This window comes from Coloeus monedula (assembly GCF_965178545.1).
Source record: "Coloeus monedula genome assembly, chromosome: 17".
NCBI lineage: Eukaryota > Metazoa > Chordata > Aves > Passeriformes > Corvidae > Coloeus > Coloeus monedula.
Window position 1 is genome coordinate 16556440 of NC_138797.1, and position 19137 is coordinate 16575576.

At 39.0% G+C, this 19137-nt stretch overlaps 1 protein-coding gene across 1 annotated transcript in view; it reads left to right on the forward strand.

Moving 5' to 3' along the window:
* The window catches only part of SULF2 (sulfatase 2), a gene marked incomplete at its 3' end in the record, with an annotated part of 58545 nt that overhangs the window by 20970 nt on the left and 18438 nt on the right, over window positions 1-19137 (forward strand). The window contains exons 5-9 of the mRNA XM_082292844.1: window positions 1538-1688; window positions 3661-3836; window positions 7780-7908; window positions 8858-8914; window positions 9609-9738. Of these exons, the coding sequence (XP_082148970.1) occupies window positions 1538-1688; window positions 3661-3836; window positions 7780-7908; window positions 8858-8914; window positions 9609-9738 (643 nt within the window). The remainder of the gene's footprint in view (window positions 1-1537; window positions 1689-3660; window positions 3837-7779; window positions 7909-8857; window positions 8915-9608; window positions 9739-19137) is intronic.

Genomic DNA, 19137 nt, shown 5'->3' on the forward strand with positions numbered 1-19137 from the left:
TCTGAAATTCAAGAGACTATTAACAATACACAGAGAATAGACACCAGCACTTTCCTCCCTGTATGAAGAAGCCTCCACTTGCCACCTAAAAAAGTTTTTCAGATAGCATCTAACAGAGGCTTTCAGCATAAAACATTTCACTGTCGGATTATTAGTTTAATATTTATATTAAATGTCTTCTGACTGTCATATTCAGAGATACATTAGATACGCAGTATTTTGATGAGAAGTTTCAACTTATGTTATTTTTTAGCTTAATAACTTACCTTGCTGCTCTCTTGCCTACACAAAACCAACAGTAGAAATTTCCCAAATAGGAATTTATCAGGAAATTCTGTGTTGGTAAGAGGAAAGTAAATGAGTATTTGCTATTTTTTCCTGTGTTACCGTGTTACTCTCTTGGCTTGCAGATTGGCACAGACCAAGTTTACTGCTTTGAATGAGAAAAGGAAGTCTAACCAAATTACCTAGGAAAAGTAATTTTTAACACTTTAGACTCTGTGCATGATGTCTTTGAGCCATGATGTGAAGAAATTGTAAAAGGTGGTCTTCAACCATAAGTAATAAGGAATAAATATAGTATGTAAGAATAGTATTTCTTGCAAATGTAAGCTATAATAATATCTTCTAATGAGTTGGTGATGTGGAGAGTTGACATCATGGTGGTAATATAAATCTTGTATTTAGGTTCAGCTAACCTGAAGTAATATAATTATGCATAGAAAAGTGATTGCTGGGACTCCCAACCATGTGAAACTGTGGACAATATTTTTCCTCATCACTTTAATGATGTCCCAGGATCGTGAGAACTTTGAGGGACAGTGAGATTCCAGGTGGACGTTGAACCCAGTTATTGGGATTTTGCAGGCACTTCAAGTAAAGGAGTTGGTGGCTGGAATGAGTCTTCAAAATACAGCCCTATTTTCCTCATCCCACTTTTCTTTGCAGGTCTTTAAAATCTGGCTGTGTATCCACTTCTGCTGCTCACATGCAATTGGATACCAGTAGACAGAGTGCCTTTGCTCCTCTGTTGCATAAGTGTGAAAGTATTCAAGTAGCCAGTCATGCTGAATTCCAAAAAGCTGTTAAAGAACATAGTAGAACCTTTACAGCAAGTTGTATAGTTATTTTCAAACAGCTTGCACAAGACGTAGTATTTGGTGCTAATGTGAGTGGAGTGAAAGCAAAGCAATTACATGAGTAGGAGCTCTGTAATACGTGCTTCATCCTGATCATACTTGTGGAGTTAAGACTTCTGAGGCTAAGTCCCTTGGCCTTGAAATGTACACTTGTTAGTCTGGAATCACTGGAAAGATAAGGTATGTTTAATGTTTTCATAGATTTTATTCCCTCCTCCCAAGTTGTTTTCATTTTCCTGTGTTTCATAACATGAAACTAGAAGACATTTCAAAAGTAATATTTTCTTGTGCACCTCAGATAGTACTTCCTATAGTGTTGATCAAATAGAAATTAATATTCATTACCATCACTTTTTTCTTCTTGGCTAAAACATTGTGGTTTTCTCTCATTTCCTTAGTACTCCCAGTTATAACTATGCTCCAAACCCAGACAAGCACTGGATAATGAGGTATACCGGTCCCATGAAACCCATACATATGGAGTTCACTAACATGCTACAGAGAAAGCGCCTTCAAACACTCATGTCTGTGGATGACTCTATGGAGATGGTAAGATTAATAGTCGCTTTTGTTTTGTTTTGTTTTTTGGGTAAACAGGTGCTTGTTTCTTGAGTTAAGCTCCACATAGTCCTGCATATGAAGATAAGGGAGAAAGAAGGTGGAGAAGGACTGCATCAGTTTTTTAATAGTGTGTAATCCTCTCACCTCTGATCATTTTGTCTCTTTATTCAATGTGTAAGGTTCCTCATCTCCTAAAGACAGGTACCCTGAGTTGGGTGGTGTGAACAAGCTGATTTGATGCCCAGAACTACTGCTGATAAAGGGGAGGAGAAAGGGATTGCCTGAAAATCTACGCATCATAAAGCCTAAAAATGTACCTTTGATAAAGAAAGTCATCATACAGCCTGTTGGAAATAACTACCTAAATGTGTGTCTGTTTTAATCTTGTGACACTGAGTTTGTGAGAGAAGAAAACAACAGCAGCAAAAAGTGATGATACAGGAGTCCTAACTGGAATGATCCCAGGGTAAACCCAGCCCAGGAGGTTAAATACTGGAAGTAAATAAATACATAGATTGGTATTTTAAAATTATCTGCATCATCTAACAATGAGATTTCTTAATACAAACTATATGTCTCCCACAGAAAGATCTGGATTCACTAAAAGCTGTACTGAAAAAGAATGGTTATGCAGATTTAAAAGTGTTGCAATTACTGCTTATCCCTTGGCATTCTTAGTCAAAAAAAGCTAGAACATAAATTAGAGGATTAGAGGAGTCTACATTAGACTTAGAGGAGTCCTCTAGGCCAAAAAGGAGATTATCTGGATGGCATTGCATAAGCTTGTTACTAATATAATTACTAATATCTTATAATTACTGATTCAGGCAAATATGACCTCTGCTTCCTGTTAATGAAGCTGTTTAGATGGATCAGATACCAGCATTAGGGGAAATTGGTGATCTTTACTACACTATTAGGATTTTCTGTTTAGTAAAAGGTTTTCACTCCAGGTGATTTACTGCAGGCAAGTCAGTTAGGTTCTTTTTTAGTTTTAATTACAAAGTTAGGCTGATCTTTTTCTACTGATTTATGTGTTAATAGTCTTTCAAAATTAAAAAGAAAAAACAACAAAAAACCTCACACACTCAAAAAAAACCCAAAACAAACAAACAAACAAACCAAAACAAAAAAAGCCAAAAAACAATCAAAAACCCTGCAACCCCCCCCCAAAACCAAAACAAAAGCCAAAAAAAGCCAAACCCACAAACAAAACAACCTGAAAAAGAACCAAAAATAAACTCCCAAACCAACACAACAGTTTTGTCCTGTGCTGATGTGTTTTGCACCTGTGTGAGGCACCACTTTGGTGGTATTCCACCACCTTCTTACCTTTCTCAAGCCAAAATGTCACATGAAAATTGATCCTTGATGCTAAAGTTGGTACATTTCACATAGTTTCTTATGTAAATCTGTAGAAGCATCCACATTTAAATCTCCTCGTAATTCTCCATAGTGAGAGTACTATGATGGAGCGATATTTATCTGGAAGATATTTTGCAAATATTCTGCATAATGGAGACTCATTTGTCTGAAGCTGAAGTTGTTGAGTGCTGCCTGAATATATGTGAGATTCAAAAGGCTGTCATTTTATTAAAATTTCTTGCTGCAAGAAAAAGATAAAAGTGGAGAGAAAATTTTGAAATTACACCTTGTGTTACTGTATGTATTTAGTACTATCTTGACAGCTCTCACGCAAAATACTGAACCCAAACATTTTTGAAATGGCATGCTGTGTTTTACCTTGAAACAGAGTTTTGCCTTGTAATAGCCACACTATTCAGTTAGTAAAATTAAGATGTGATTATGTATTATTCAGAGTGGTTCATTGTGATAACTCAGTGCCATCCTTAGCTGTTGTTATTTGTATGTTGCACATAGGCAGAAAGCGATATCCAGTGTTCCACATGTAGAGCTACTCAGTGGAATTAATTTCATATTTTGTTTTGCTCTTTTTCAGATTTACAATATGTTGGCTGAAACAGGAGAACTGGAAAATACGTATATAATATACATGGCCGACCATGGTTATCATATTGGGCAGTTTGGGCTGGTGAAAGGGAAGTCTATGCCATATGAGTTTGATATCAGAGTTCCATTCTATGTCCGAGGACCAAATGTGGAGGCTGGGTCCTTGTAAGTTCTTTGCTATTGTGTGTGTTGTGACCTGAAAATTTCATGTTCACATCTCTAGTTGTATTGACCTGGCAGCCAAATGGAGGTACAAAGTATTGCCCATCCTGGTTATCTTTGGCAGAAAAATATGTCTACTCAAAAAACAGGACTGATTGCACAGGCTGGTGTAACAAACTCAAGGCCATTGCCTTTTTGCTTGCATGGGTGTGCAGCACAAGCCACTGCACTTTAGTGGATCTAGTTGAAAAATCACTTTGAATGATGTCCAGTCTAGGAAACACTTACTTGCATTCTTTTAAGGAGTGCAAATTATACATGTAACTGTCATTTTAAAGTTAAAAAATATACTGTATAATGCCATAGTAGATAATTATTGGTGAACATTGGAGTCACTTGTTTCAATTTATAATGATCAGTTCATATACTATCATCCACAAAATATTCTTTCTGGCTCGTTCTTTGGGGCTATGTGGTTAGGCCTGTTTGTCAGATGCACACAAAGCATGCAGAGTATGACTGTTAATTGAAATGGTAGCTTTGATCAGCTAAAAAATTAAGCAAATACACTTTCTAAGCAATTATTTTGGATAGCAAATATTTGCACTTAAGTAATGATGTTGGACAGAGTGCCATAAATTGCTGCCTAATAGTCGTATCAGTGTGCATGTTTTAGCATAATTAACACACACAGTCTTCCACACACAATTTTTTCTTTACTGCAGAGGAATGCATCTAATGTGTAATATGATAGCAAATAGTTATAAAAAAAATCTCATTCTGTATGCTGGTTAAATTCACTGATTCACGTTATCTGCAGGCAGAAAAATGTTAAATTCTGTAGATATTACACTGTGTTTCTAATTTATTTTCAGCAGTTGTGCATGTGAAAAAAATAATATTCTTTAAAGAGCAGGGAGAGATTCCTCAGTTGGGATTAAACATACTACCTTGGCACTGAAAGAGTTTTGTCTGCAGCAGCCCAGAATTTCAAATGAGCTGGAATAGCCTTCTACAAACCTGCTCTCTTTCCCTTTGTCTGCAGTTTTTGGCCTTCCTAGAGAGTCAGTGCTAACATGGCCCAAGTGACTGAGCTAGTGCTTCTGCAACATAGTGCTAGAGACCAGCCACATTGTGTCTATGGTAGTTCAAGGATCCTTACACACAGATATCCACAAAAGCTCTGAAACCTTCCCACTGAATTTTATTTTTCAGACTTCCAAAGATGAAAACATCTTTCTGTTAGAATTGGAATAGTCAGCCTGACAGTCTTAACAGAACAGAGCTTGTCACAGTAGAGCAAATAGGAAGAACAGGGTAAAACACCTTGGAGAGGGAATACATCAGATAATAAATTGATCTTCCCTTTCAGCCTGATTTTCTTTTATGGTAGAACTTCTGTCATCTGTGTTTTGCGTGAACCTTATGTTTTTCCTGCAGAATCATTGTCATGACTCCCTTTGGATACCAGGGAAATTTTAATATCAATCACTGTAGCAAGTGATTGATTACTAACCTCTCATTTCTGTTACTAAATATGCTACATCATAATTATCAGTAATTAAAATCAAATCGCATACATCAATTTAATTCATCACCTATGCTCTTGTCAGTGCCTGTTTGCTTGCTCAGTCAAAGATGTAGTAATTTTAAAATAGTATCTCATTAAATAGTGTGAATTTAGCAGCTTTCTTCTGTCCTGTATTCTGAGCTGGAATTCTGCACTGACATGTATTGCAGTCCATCTGGTCCCATCCTTCCTTTGTGCCTGCTGGTCATAACATGGTGATTCTTTATGCTCAGTGCTGTAGAACACTGTTTGTGTAGCAGTATGCTCATGTTATTATTTTTCCCCACTTTCAAGAAATGGAGGGTCTGTTGTGATTTTTTAATCCTTGTTTTCCAAAGAAGTAAGGAAAAGCAATAGCACACGGCTGATAAACAGTATTCATATATGTAATATTGTGAGTAATTGCGCATTCGACTTCAACACTATCATAGACATGGTTGAAATGAGTTTTTAAGATTTAATGTAATGAACAACTGGGGTGCAGGACATGAAGGAATATGAAGTAAATTTGCTGATGATACTAAATTGGGAGGAGCTGTCGACCCTCGCAAAGGCAGAGAGGCCCTGCAGAGACACACTGACAAATTAGAGAGATGGGCAATCATCAGCTCTCTGAAGTTTAACAAGGGCAAGTTTTGGAATCTTCACCTGCAACAGGGCAACCCTGGAGATACAGACAGACTCTGGGGAGAGAGAGGCTGGAGACCAGCTTTGGAAAGGGACTGGGGGATCCTGGTCGACAGAAAGTCGAATGAGAGTCAGCACTGCCCTGGAAGCCAGGAGGGCCAACCGTGTCCTGGGGAGCACCAGGCCCAGCATTGCTGGCCAGGCAAGGGAGGGGATTGTCCTGCTCTGCTCTGCTCTGGGGCAGCCTCAGCTTGAGTTCTGGGTGCAGTTTGGGGCACTACAGTATTAGAAGGATATAAAGCTATTTAGAGAGCATCCAAAGGAGGCTATGAAGATGGTGATAGGCCTGGAGCCTTGTGAGGTGCAGCTGAGGTCACTTGGCTTTTTCAGACTGGAGGAGACTGAGGGGAGGGGAGACCCCATAGCAGTATACAACTTCCTCTTAAGGAGAAACAAAGGGATAGGCACCAACACCTTCTCTCTGGTGACTAGTGACAGGACTCAAGGGAACAGCATGAAGTTCTGGCAGGGGAGGTTTAGGTTGGATATTGGGAAAATGCTCTTCTTGCAGAGGATGTTCAGGCACTGGGACAGGCTGCTGGGAGAAGCAGTCTTGGCACTGAACCTGCCGGAGCTGAAGAAGCATTTTGGACAATGCTTTCAGGCACGTGTTGGGATTCTTGTGGCTGTCCTGTGCAGGGCCACAAGTTGGACTCAGAGATCCTTGTAGGTCCTTTCCAGCTCAGGATACTCTGTGATTCTGTGAACATAAACAGAAAACACTTCTGCAAAAGCAGACCTACAGTAAAACCAAATCACATGATTAAAAATTTTGGGTATTCATTTAGCTACTGAATTCTGGGCTGGATGGATATGAGTTCATCTGTCAGAGCCAGATGCTCTGATATATTAACTCATATTTAGCTGTGACAGTTCAGTGGGTTTGGGGATAGAAGCTAACATACTACTTGGGAGTTAATGCTAGTGTTTTAACCAAATCCGAAGTCAGTTTGAATTCAGATGTATTGTTAACTGCGGTGGCTGAGGAGCATATGCCGTACTCTGCAAAGTACCAGAGGGTGGCTGTTCATAAGTTTTTGCAGAATGTGCAAATGTGTGCCCTTTGAAAGATCATTTTAGTTAAAGCTGTTATTTTTTTCTCTTTTTTTCTTCATAACTGTTTCCCCCATGCTGCTTTTTTTTTCATCCCTTTCCTTTTTATGTCTCACACTGTAAATTAGCAGTCACTTTTAGTTTTCACTAGTGCCTAGCAATACATTTCTCATGTTCTCTTCAGAACATGCCTACTGTGATAGGAACTGAGGTACTCATTTCTATACCAGATTTCGAAACAGGTAAAGCACGTGCTACCTGCCAAATCTACTTTTTAAGAAAGTCATTAACATATTTGGCAGTCATTTTGATTCTGTAAGACACCCAAACAGTTTTTCTAATGCTTTTTAAACTGTCTTTTGCAAAAATTAACTAACTTTGCCTTATGAACTACTTTTCTTTCTCAAAAATGCTCTATGCTAAAGTTTAAAATATTTGTATTAGTCCCCTTGAGGTTATGCAACTTATCTATGTATTATATGTTAATTTCCATCATGGAAAGGAATCAGATTGTGTCCTCTTTTATTTGCAGGTGTCACAAAATAAGACTTTTCAGATCCTTGGACTCTGTGGAAGCTGGAGTTGCTTGGTATTATTGTATAGACTTTAAACTGTGTTCTCCTATGTTTTTTTCAGGAATCCTCACATTGTGTTGAATATTGATCTTGCACCCACAATTCTAGATATTGCTGGATTGGATATTCCATCTGATATGGATGGTAAATCCATTCTAAAGCTGCTGGATTCTGAGAGACCAGTCAATAGGTAAGAAATGGAAATGTTGCATGGAAACATGCATGTGTTTTTGCAAGACTGAACAGGTGTTCAGCAGCATGCAGAAAGAAAATTTAAAGGAAAATATAAGAAAACCACCATCTGTCTGAGTACATCATTCACTGGAAAGTCTGAAGACTATTCGGCATATACAACTCACTTCAGTCATTTATTTTCATTTTGGCACATTCATATTCTAGATGTATGGCATATGTGGTATCTGTATATACTAAATGTAGTCTGTGTAGAAGTAAGAGGGCTACACATGAAAGTCTTCAGCTATGTGAGTTACAGATTTTAAATGTCTCTGTGGCATCATTTGTAGCAAAGCATTTCATATTGAATAAATAGTAAAATAATTGACGGTGTTGATTGTGTGTCAGACTATAATATAAAGACAGACTCGCAGTAAAAACTGCAATTATTATTTAAGACTTTCCATCCATACTTTCATTGGAAAAAGACTGAGGAAGAGAATTAGACTGGCTAGAGAATGCTTGCAAGAGAAAATCAGGGAAGGAGAACTATTTGCTTTACAAGTAGCTGGGTGGAGGGAAAGCGGGAAAGGAGCAGCTGCTTTAGAATAGGATACTTTGTGGGTAGATGCAGGTTAAGAGCCCAAATTTGAGTCAGGAAGACCTGATTTAATTTGTGATCCTTTGTGAACAAGACAATTCAGTTAATGCCTCATGCCTTAAACATGCTTATGTTGAAGAAGTTGTACTGCATAAACCTGTTGTGGATTTTGTCCCCGTGAGAAAAATATATCCTATTGTTTTCAGTGGAGAGGCATATGTCCCTGCTTCATAGAGCTGAATGTCCTCTTGTGCAGTTATGTGGCACATTTCTTGTTGGAATTAGGGGTGGGAGAGAAAACTGGGGCATAACTTGGTTACTGGTTTTGTGGGAATTGCTTCTTCCTCTCCTTGTTTCCTCCTAGGTTTCATTTAAAGAAAAAGATGAAGGTGTGGAGAGACTCGTTCCTAGTGGAAAGAGGGTAAGGAAAGTGTGAATCACAAAGCCCAATCTTTTTAAATAGAAGGATATTGAATAGCTAAAGCCAAAGCAGCACTCCACCACAGTGTAAAGCCATTTAGCTGTGTCAGCAGGGACATGGCTGCAGTATGCCTAGTGGCAGTGATTGTGTGATTGGACGGAATGCATGGCCTTTGCCTACAACCTGCATGAACACGCTGCTGTGGTGGGGGAAGGGGAGTTTACTTAGATTGAGAGATGGGAAGGCATCCCAATTTGCTTTCAGCTGCTGCTCCCCACCCTCCTGCTTGTATCATGGGATTATGAACAACCCTTCCTCTCTGCATCTTCATCTGCTGGCCATTCCCTCTGCACCTCTGCCTTAATACATAAATGGGAGAGTGAGGGGTTTGCAAAGTGCAGCCCTGTAGAATGAGATGTGGTCTCTCTATATTGACTGTTGTCACTGCCTGTCACTCAGGCATGTAACACACTGTCTTGATTTTATGTGTTTTTGTATGCTCCCTGAGAGCATGACATGAGTAACTTGTGTGTTATTGGACAGGCTAAATGCTAGTTTCTACTGGACTGCTAAGTTTTGGCTACTAGAGATGGTATGGACTTGGAAAATAACTACTCCTCTGAGTCTTTTCAGCAAACTGTATTTTTATCTTGGAGTTAATATTAATGTAAAAATACTTTTTTTTCTTTTCCAGTAAACTGCTGCATAAAAGGGAGAATGAGAAGGTAGATGCCCAAGAAGAAAACTTTCTACCCAAATACCAGCGCGTGAAAGATCTCTGTCAGCGAGCTGAGTATCAAACAGCTTGTGAACAGCTTGGCCAGGTAGGCATTGTTACCACTGACTGCAAGTAAGCAGTTATAATTGGGCTAAGCTCAACACCTTCACTGTGTCAATGTCCTTCACCTCATCATCAATGCCAGCATATGAATCAAATGGCTCATTCTGTGGCCTTTGCTCAAAGCTTTGTTACAGCATTTATGAGATTGACTGCCAGTCAGGAAATTGCTGATTCAAGTGTTCTGCATTGATTCCTGACTACTGTTAAGAAAACCACCTAGGCTGTTTTAATGTTTTATTCCCCAAAGAGAATGTGATGTGGGATTCATTAGCAATGAGAAGCTACACTGTACCTAACAGACTGGCCTTCTTCAAATACATACAGCTTGCTTTGCTTTGAATTCTCTTTTTAATTCATTTTGTTGTTGTTATTTAGAATTACATATAGTAATGGGAAACTAACATTCTGTTAACTCAATATATATACACCTCCTCTTAACAAAAACACACTTGGAAAACACACGTGCAGTTATGACTGGAGGCAGTCTGTGTGTATATGGGCATAAAGCTAATTGATTGTGTGTCATTTCCCTTGTTGCATAACTGTTCTGGGCAGATATGACAATTTAGATACAAGTTACAGAGAAGAAATTAATGGGGGAAAAAAAATAGGGTAGTATCAATACATGATCTTGACACGCACAGGAGAGGATCTTGCAAATTTACCAGAGCAGTGCCAAGGCATAGCATAGCTATCTCCAGAGAATTCACCACTCTTGGCAAAATTGACTCTGTGTTATTGCTCTCTCATCCAGGTATGGGTCAGAGAACTCCTTTCCAAGGACTATAACACATTCTGTGGACAAAGGGGTGAGGGTAACTGGGTCCACATGCTAATGTGTCTGTTACTACACTGGCATTACCTCATATCCCGGCAGCCCAGAGGGCTGTCAAGGGAAGTTAGTCTGTGGAATAGAGCTATTCTTGCAGACAGGATATGACTTACCAAGGCTATAGTCAGTAAGGGGTTACTTAGGCTGCAGTAGTTCATTTTTTACTGTCAAAGGCCAGACTCCATACTTCTGGCTCTACTGATCATGTAGTTTAGTGCACCTGTGAAATAAATCCATTGTTCCTTAGGTGTTTGGATCCAGTTTATATGCATAAGAATTTTCCAGATGTTCTTTTCTTCCTGTGGCTTCTATGTCAGACTTAGTATACAGAGTGATTTTAGCGTCCTGTTCTTCGTAAAAATACTAAACTTAAAGGAATACTATATGTAGTAGCTTATTGTTACCAGAAGTCTTGAGCTGAAATTTTAGCTGAATGGGAGAAATCTGTTGTTTTATGAATTTGCAATGTTATTTGAGGAACTGGAGGAAAAGTTATTGTTTCTACTACGACATCATCCAGTAAGTAGTATGGGGAAATACAGCTTTTCTTTTCCATCACTATTTTCTCTTCAAGAGATGTTTCAGCTTTCTGTCTTTGTCCTCCCAGTTATTTTGAACATTACTGTAAGAACAGAGGGAAGAGAGACTTTCCAAGTCCATGTTGTCACTGAGTCTTTGTCTTTGCATAAGGTAACTTAGCTACATTCAGGCTTTCTTACTCTAACTACCACGTTTCAATTGTGGAAGAAAGGGGGAAGGTCGTGTAATGTCTACACACATTCACAGGCTTATGTTTTCTTCCACGGATGATAAAATATCTTTGACCTCTTTAAGAAGTGGGTATGAAATGTCAACTCCATAGTCAAAACTGCCAATAAATTCTGAAGGATAGATGTGCTAATAAGAGATGCTTGTGCTGCATCCTTATTGTCAGGAGACAGAGAGGAGAATTGTTTTGAGCAGTTTGGTCAGGCATAATTGGAAATGATAGGATGAAATTGAGCAAAAAAAGGAATTTACACTGGACATCAGGAAAAATTGCCAAACAGTCAAGTCAATTAAAGTCTGTGAAGGGCTCTCAAAGGAGTCTCAATCCATCTAACCTCTACTCTAGAAAATATGTCTTAGTAGTCTGTCTAGACAATAGGACTAGTGGGAGATAAACTTGCTTATTTGAGGATAAATTGTGTCTAAATATGGGTGCACCCAAAAATCTCTTCAGAGTGAAGCAAGACTAACTTCTCAAATGACAAATGGGTGTTGTCTGTTTGCTGGTGCTGTTCACAGCTCTACATAGTAAGTAGAATGAGCCCAAATTAATAACATACCACTGCCTTGGGGAGTTGATGTTATGCAGATGCAACGGTTATTTAGCAGATGTCTTCTGATGCTGCAGGACACTCTATTTAACAGTACCTGGAGTATTCAGTACAAAAAGTGCATTTTCATATCCTGATGCAAAGATAGTGACACATCCAGGTCAGAATTAGTTGAAAGTTTGCTGAAGTCATTGGGACTCTTTCTTTTGACTTAAACAAGTTTTGGGGACTCACTATTCCATGCACAGAGAAATCTGAGCAGTCGAAGGGAATCTGAAGTGTGAGCAGGAGACAGGAAGCACAAATGGAGGACAAAGACTCAGAAGGGTGTGAAGGACAAGAGACAAGGACAGAACTTAAAGAAGAGGTAAAGAAAGGAGAAGTAAATAAAGCTTTGAATGTATGATGGAGAATTTGAAATTCTGCTTTGTGAGCGTGCAAGTTTGTGAATACAGGTCTATTGCCACAAAATGATCTTTGAAAATCTCTGTCACCCTCCTTAACCTATAATTGTTTTGATAAGAGAGTACCAAGATCATGGAGATGAGGCTATTCATGGTGTCTAAAACCTTGTTTCACAGTCCATCATGTGGAATTTTTTTGGCACCACTGATATATGTAAATTCTTCTGAGAGCAATGGGAATCTGTGTGTCGCCATGTTTTCTTTTTCAGTTATTAGGGTTTGGTCTGTGTTAGTTATTTGCGTCCAACAAAGGGTGACTGTAGAATCAGATGAAAGAGCAGTTCAGCATTCATATTCAAGGATTTAAAAGAGATGAGCTCTTCGCACATGAAATATAAAAACATTTATCCTAGTACCTAATGCCTTCCACACACATTTTTTCTTTTCAGTATAGTTTGGCCTTTCATTCGAAACTGCCTGGTGAGTGGAAGCTGACCCACTTTTATCTGGTAGCCTGCATTAATGTGCTTTTGTGGAAGCCAATTATGATACCAGCATTGCTCTGTAGAGTCCTACCCCACAGTATCATAACACCAGCTGCACAAAATCTCTGTCTAAGTAAGTTGCCAATTTTGCACACATTTGATAAACATGCAATACCTGCAGCAGTGCTGATTGCTAGAGGGAATCTATGCTGTACATGTGAAAACTCCGCAGATTAAAAGATAGTAATTTTTTCTTTAGCAGGACCTAATTTTTTCTTTAGAAGCATAATACAATAATACTGCTAACTCATGAAGAGAAATAGTTGCCTGATTGCACATTATTTCCTTTTCAAATACATTTTATTTTCAGAGCTTTATTTACATGCAAATCTGATACAGTAGAAATTGCCTTTAAATAGCATTCAAAGTATCATTTTATATGGCAGTTTTCACAGGAGAACATTCAAAATGCCAATGTTAGCACATTGTTTCTTTCAGGTGTTCTACAAATGAAAGGTTTGACATAGTCTTCCCTCCAATTGCTTTGTATTGCTCAATATCCCTTTGATCATGAAGGGATATTCTCTTTTATAACTGGCCTGAAGATACCATAAGTAAAAGCACGTTGCTTACTTGCTTGGTGCCCCCAGTTCCCTCACATAACATGGCATACCAGTGATGAAAACTATTCTGATCAGTGTGTGCCTTCCTTAGCAGTTCATAAATGGCACCTCTACATCATATTGCTGATTTCACCACAATCATTATTAGCCATTGTTTAGTGCCAAGGGAGGAGCAATAGAAAAAAAATTGCTTATATTTTCTCCTTTGTCTGACGCCACTGTAGCTTGAGGTTGTATCAACCGGACCTAGGAAACAGTGTCATGTTTTGGAAGGAATTTTTTTTTAATTGGGAAGAAAGCTTTGGATCTGTCTATCTTTTGTGGTTTATTGGTACTTTTGTAGCTGGCAGAGATATACTGAGGTTATGAAAGGATTTAAGTTCTGTTGATAAGTGATGTATATTAAGCCAGCTAGAGTCCAGATAACTTCAACAGCCCTTTTGCCAGATCTTTGGAGTTCCTGAATTTCAGAACAAGTTGCACATGATCAGCTTTCAGGATTGAATTCATAATCTGTAATTGCAGCAAGAAATGACTTGCTGATAACTTCATACATTAAACGTTTTATCAGCCCTGGAACTGATAAAATTAGGAGGCAACAAACCATGAAAATTAAAATCATGATGGTTTATTAAGGCTGAATAAATCTGAGGATTTAAAGGATAAATCAGATGGAATCTGAGGATTGTATTCCTTATGAGGAACTCTTAATTAACAAGACTTTTCCTTCTTAAGCTAGAAATAGCCTGTAATAATTTTCAGAGGCTGTTTTACTTATGGGATTTTTTTGCTTGTTGCTTCACAAACTCGAAGAAATTTGCATTTCTGGATAAGAAATTTTTTAACTCACTGTCATTACAGTATTGGCTATTGTAAGTAGCTTGCTAAAATCGACACCAACATTTAATAATACTACAGCTTTTAAAAATATCCTGATATGAGTAGTGGTGTACTTTAGCTAAAAGACTACTGGAGGTCAGGAAACTGGCTTCAGTCTAAGTGCTATTACAGGCTCAGTGTGGCACCTCAGACAAATCAATTCCCCTTTTGGTGCTGCTGGTTTTTTCCTTCACAACTAATGTAATTTCTGCTAAGACTGCGCTCAGTCCTTAGCTTGTGCAATGCCTAGCGCAGCAGCTGGGACCATTTGATACCACAATCCAATTATTATATTAATAATAAATGAATTATATAATTGTAATCTTAAAATTAGCTGAATACCTGATTCTTCATTTTTTGTGCTAGTTGTGATGGTCCCACCTGTCTCACGTCAACTACAATTTGTGGCATTAAAGAGCCCTTAAAATCTTCTGCCATCTGTCTTATCATTTCAAGATTTGAGTGGTATGTAGTGTGTGACAACTGAAATTGAGCTGAGAGTTCAGAGGTCTGAATCTCCAAAAATCATGAGTCAGTGTAATGAAATTATGTTGCCCTGGAATGAAAACCAGGCAGTATTCTTCATTTATATACTGATAACATGAAGTAGAGGAAACCAGACTTTATCTTTTGCCAGTAGATGAGCGGGAAGAAGGTACCAGGAGAAGGGGTGAACCCAACAAAAATGTTAAAATGTTAAGGAAGTGATACCTGATAGGAAGAACTAAGGAACTGGGCATAATCAGTTAAAAAAATAGCTGAGAAGAGAGAGGTCTGACTGCCTGAATCTTAGAGACGTTGTGAAGAAGACACGAATTGATTATTTTAAGTCATCTAGAACAGAGAAGTAGTAATGTGTATGAGGCAAACAATGGCAAATTCAAGTTGTCTGTTCCCTGAACCTCGTACCATCTGAGCAGTAGGATAAGCTGCCAGCAAAAACAGAAGAACAATCTCTTGTAGAGTAGGGTCCTGTGTGTGTCTCTCTGGATTTTGTTGGTTTGTCCTCATTAGCCCAATGGAAAATAACACAAGGAGCAAACCACAGCAGAGAAGAGCTAACTAAACTGTAACTGTACTGTTTCATAAAAGGAAAAAAAAAAGTATCCTGACTACTCATGAATCAATTAGACTGGAAGTTAGAATATTTCTAGCTATTAAAGCAGTTTGTTTATAGCTCACCATCTAATGTGGCAGCAACATTGGGTTCAGAAAGCATCTGCGTAAATTAAAGACAACATATATTACTGAGGTGTTTTTCTCAGATTGTTGGCAAAGACAGAGGACTTTATTTTCCTGTAGAAACTTGGATTCCTAGAGCCGTTAGGGAGCTGCTGGCAGGTCAGGGATCAAACTGTTCCACTTTTTACTTTCTGTAAAAAGGATGGAATCTCTTTGGCTTAATAAAAAAACCCAAACAAACAGTTGCTGAGACACAGAATGATGAATTAGGGCTGAGCTCTGAACGACATGTGTTTCAACGGAATATTTTCTTAGCGAGGCTTATATGATTGGCTGTTTTCCCCCAAAGAAAGCAGTGTCAGTTGAGAGACACTCACTGAGGGAAATGAGTTGAATGAATTGTAGAAAAAAATCCTACAGGGAAATTCATGGCTATTTATTTCTGATTGGGGCCTTAAATAATGACTTTGAATTAACATCTGTGATTGCTGTAATGGTAAGAAGACATTGATGCACAACAGTGCAAAACCCACTTCACGGTGATAAGGGCTGTGAAGGAAATAATAGGTTTTTAACACACAGAAAAATGCAATGTGTCTTTCTGGTACTGGGTCACTTGCATGTTCAAGGTAAATAGTGTTACTGGAAGGGAACAAGGTGTCTGTTCAGTCCACAATTGCTGCCGTTAAGATTCATGTTTCATAGATATTGAAGTCCTAATTTAATCTTGGATACATATAGCAGATAGTTTGGGCTCAAGAGAACGTGTTAACAAACTGTGGTTTGGTTTTTTTTCTTCCTTTGCAGTGTACATTTGAACAAGATTTCTGTTCACTGCCAGTAACTTGCCTATTAAACTAATAAAGCCTAGACTTTTCTGCTTTGCAAGCAAATAGCTGGGTAGCATGAGTTGTGCAATGGGAAGTGGGATAGGGGATGAAGTAGAAGCATCAGAACAAGCTTAGCACAACTGGTGACAGAAAGCATGAGCACAGCAGCTAACTTGGCCTGAGGGTGGTGGGAAATCTCCAGCTGGAACAGCTTTAATGTTAAAAGGAGGTGTCTGGAAAGTTTTGCACAATGTGAGCTTGATGGACTTCAGGCTATATTGCAAAAGCCATTTATGTGGTGGCTTGAGTAGCTGTTCTGCCAGGCTTTGCAGGAGGAAAGAAAGGTTCTTCCTTGGGAATTTTGATATGAGCTGGAATGAAGATTGTGGAGCAGTCTGGGTTTTCCACTCCACTGAGTTTTGGTTGCTGTTAAACTCCCCCCTCTTTCAGGACTTTCTGCTTTTGAAGTGTAACAAGCTATAGGTCTTGATTTAGGAATGTATCATTTGCCCTAATGAAGAAAATATCTGGAAATTTTGGTGAACTAAGGGCTTTTAGTTTTCTTGACAGTTGAATTAATCCACTGTTTATAAATAATTATGTTTGCTGCTGGATGGTTATCGCATCTACCTACAAGTCAAAGTATCTCTGGGACACTCTGAAGTTCTTCATATAGAGATTTATTTATTTAAGTGATTATCTCTTAAAAAATATTTTAATTGCTTCCAGGGTTTTCCACAGGTATATGCATGATCATAGAATTGCATAATGGGAAAGATTGGAAAGGACCACATGGGTCATCTCTTCCAACCTCCCTGCTTAGGCAGGGTCATCTTAGAGCGCATGGCACAGGACTGTGTCCAGATGTTTCTGGAATATCTCCAGGGATATTCTCTACACCCTCTCTGGCCAGCATGTTCCAGTGTTCACTCATCTGCATTGTAAAGAAGTTCGTCCTCATATTCAAGTGGAACTTCCTGTGCATCAGTTCCTACCCATTGCCTCTCATCCTACTGGCAGCACTGACCAGAGCCTGGTCCATCCTCTGACACCTCCCTGCATACACAGACAGACATGGGTGAGGTCCCCTCTTCTCCAGCCTGAACAGGCCCAGCTCCCTCAGCCTTTCCTCGGCAGGGAGGTGCTCCAGTCCCTTCATCTCCACAGCCTCTGATGGACCACTTCAGGAGCTTCATGTTTCTCTTGCTCTGAGTAGCCCAGAACTGGACACAGCACTCCAGATGTGCCTCACTAGGGCTGAGTAGAGGGGCAGGATCAGCTCCCTGACCTGCTGACAATGCAGTCCAGGACACTGTTGGCACTCTTGGCCCCCAAGACATAATGGACAACTTATTGTCCACCAGGACCCCCTAGTCCTTCTCCATAGAGCAGATGGTATGCTGCACACTAGAAAGCAATTTAAAATGCCAGAATTAACAGTGTTTAAAGCTTCTTAACTGTTAAGCAGAGGTTTTCATTTTTCTTGCAATTCCTGCCCTTTTCCCCTAAGTTTGAAGGCATCCTGTGGAAATGACTGCAGCTGATAGAGCCATGATATCAACTTAGAGAATTTGCATTTGGACCTACAAGCAGACCAAGAGTAAGCTGTTGAATCCCAGACATATTCACACACATGCCCATATCTGTTTTGTGGAAAAAAAAGAAGAAACTTGAGACTTTCCTTCTCCCTGCTTCCTGCCCCCCCCATGTGTTCAATGTTTGCTTCTAATGTAATTTATGTAGCTCTGCACTGCAGTCACTCAGCAGTGGGGCCTGTTAATTCATACAATGTGCCCTTCAGCGAAGTCTTTGAGATGTTTTCACTGTAGCATACAGCTGCACCAAAAATTAAAGGATTTTTTCCAGTTCACCTGGAGGGGAAAAATGAGCATCACTCTCTTGACAAGAGATGAAAGAGAGAAAAAATATTTTTGGCCACACATCAGAGTACTTGCAGTAATTCTCATCATGGCATTGAACTGGTCCTCTGTTGAAACTTCATTTTTCATGTATTAAAATGTACCTAGAGCATAGAGCTCTATCTACTGAACAGAAAATGCAGTTTGTTTATATATTTTCAAAAATAATGTTCAGAGGAAATGGGAAACAGCAAAAAACATTTTTACATCTCTTTTAGTTGTGAAAGAAAGCATTGGTTATTCTAGTAAAATAACTTTTAGTTCAAACCTCAGTCTGTACAGCAATCAGTGTTAGGCATTTAGAAAAGTAAGAGCAATTTATTCTTCAGATGTTAATCCTTTACCACATCTAGATAAATGAGTACTGCTTTACAGATGAAGATAGTCATGCAAAGGTCTTATTGTCATATCTCTCCTTGATTTTCTGTGATTTGTTGTGCTGAAAGTTAAGCTGGGTTTGTCTGCATCAGAGCAAGGCTTGGGCTGTACAGGAGGTTGAACATAGATACCTCTCAGGAGACTTGGCATCCAGGTGTCCGAAGAAATCAGTGGGCACACCATAAAACTGATTCTTTTACATGAGAGGTTGTGCCACAGAGATAGGTAAATGTACTGTAGCTGGCCAATTCACTTTTGACTCCTTTTAAAGTATGATAATAAAAGCACAGTGATCTTGTTTTCTTACTTTTCTGTCCTGCAAACAATGGAGTGAATTTCAATGGAAAATGTAGGCTTTTTTGTCCCAGCCTTTGCACACCTTGCTGTGGAAACTGAAGTGGCTGAGTCTCCCTCGGAGAGCTGCAGGCTGCTGTAAAATATCATCTTGGAATATCCTGCTGTTTTTACTTATGTCCTTTTATTTGGAAAATTCTCAATATTCCAGTGATTCCTGGAGGCACAAGCTTATAG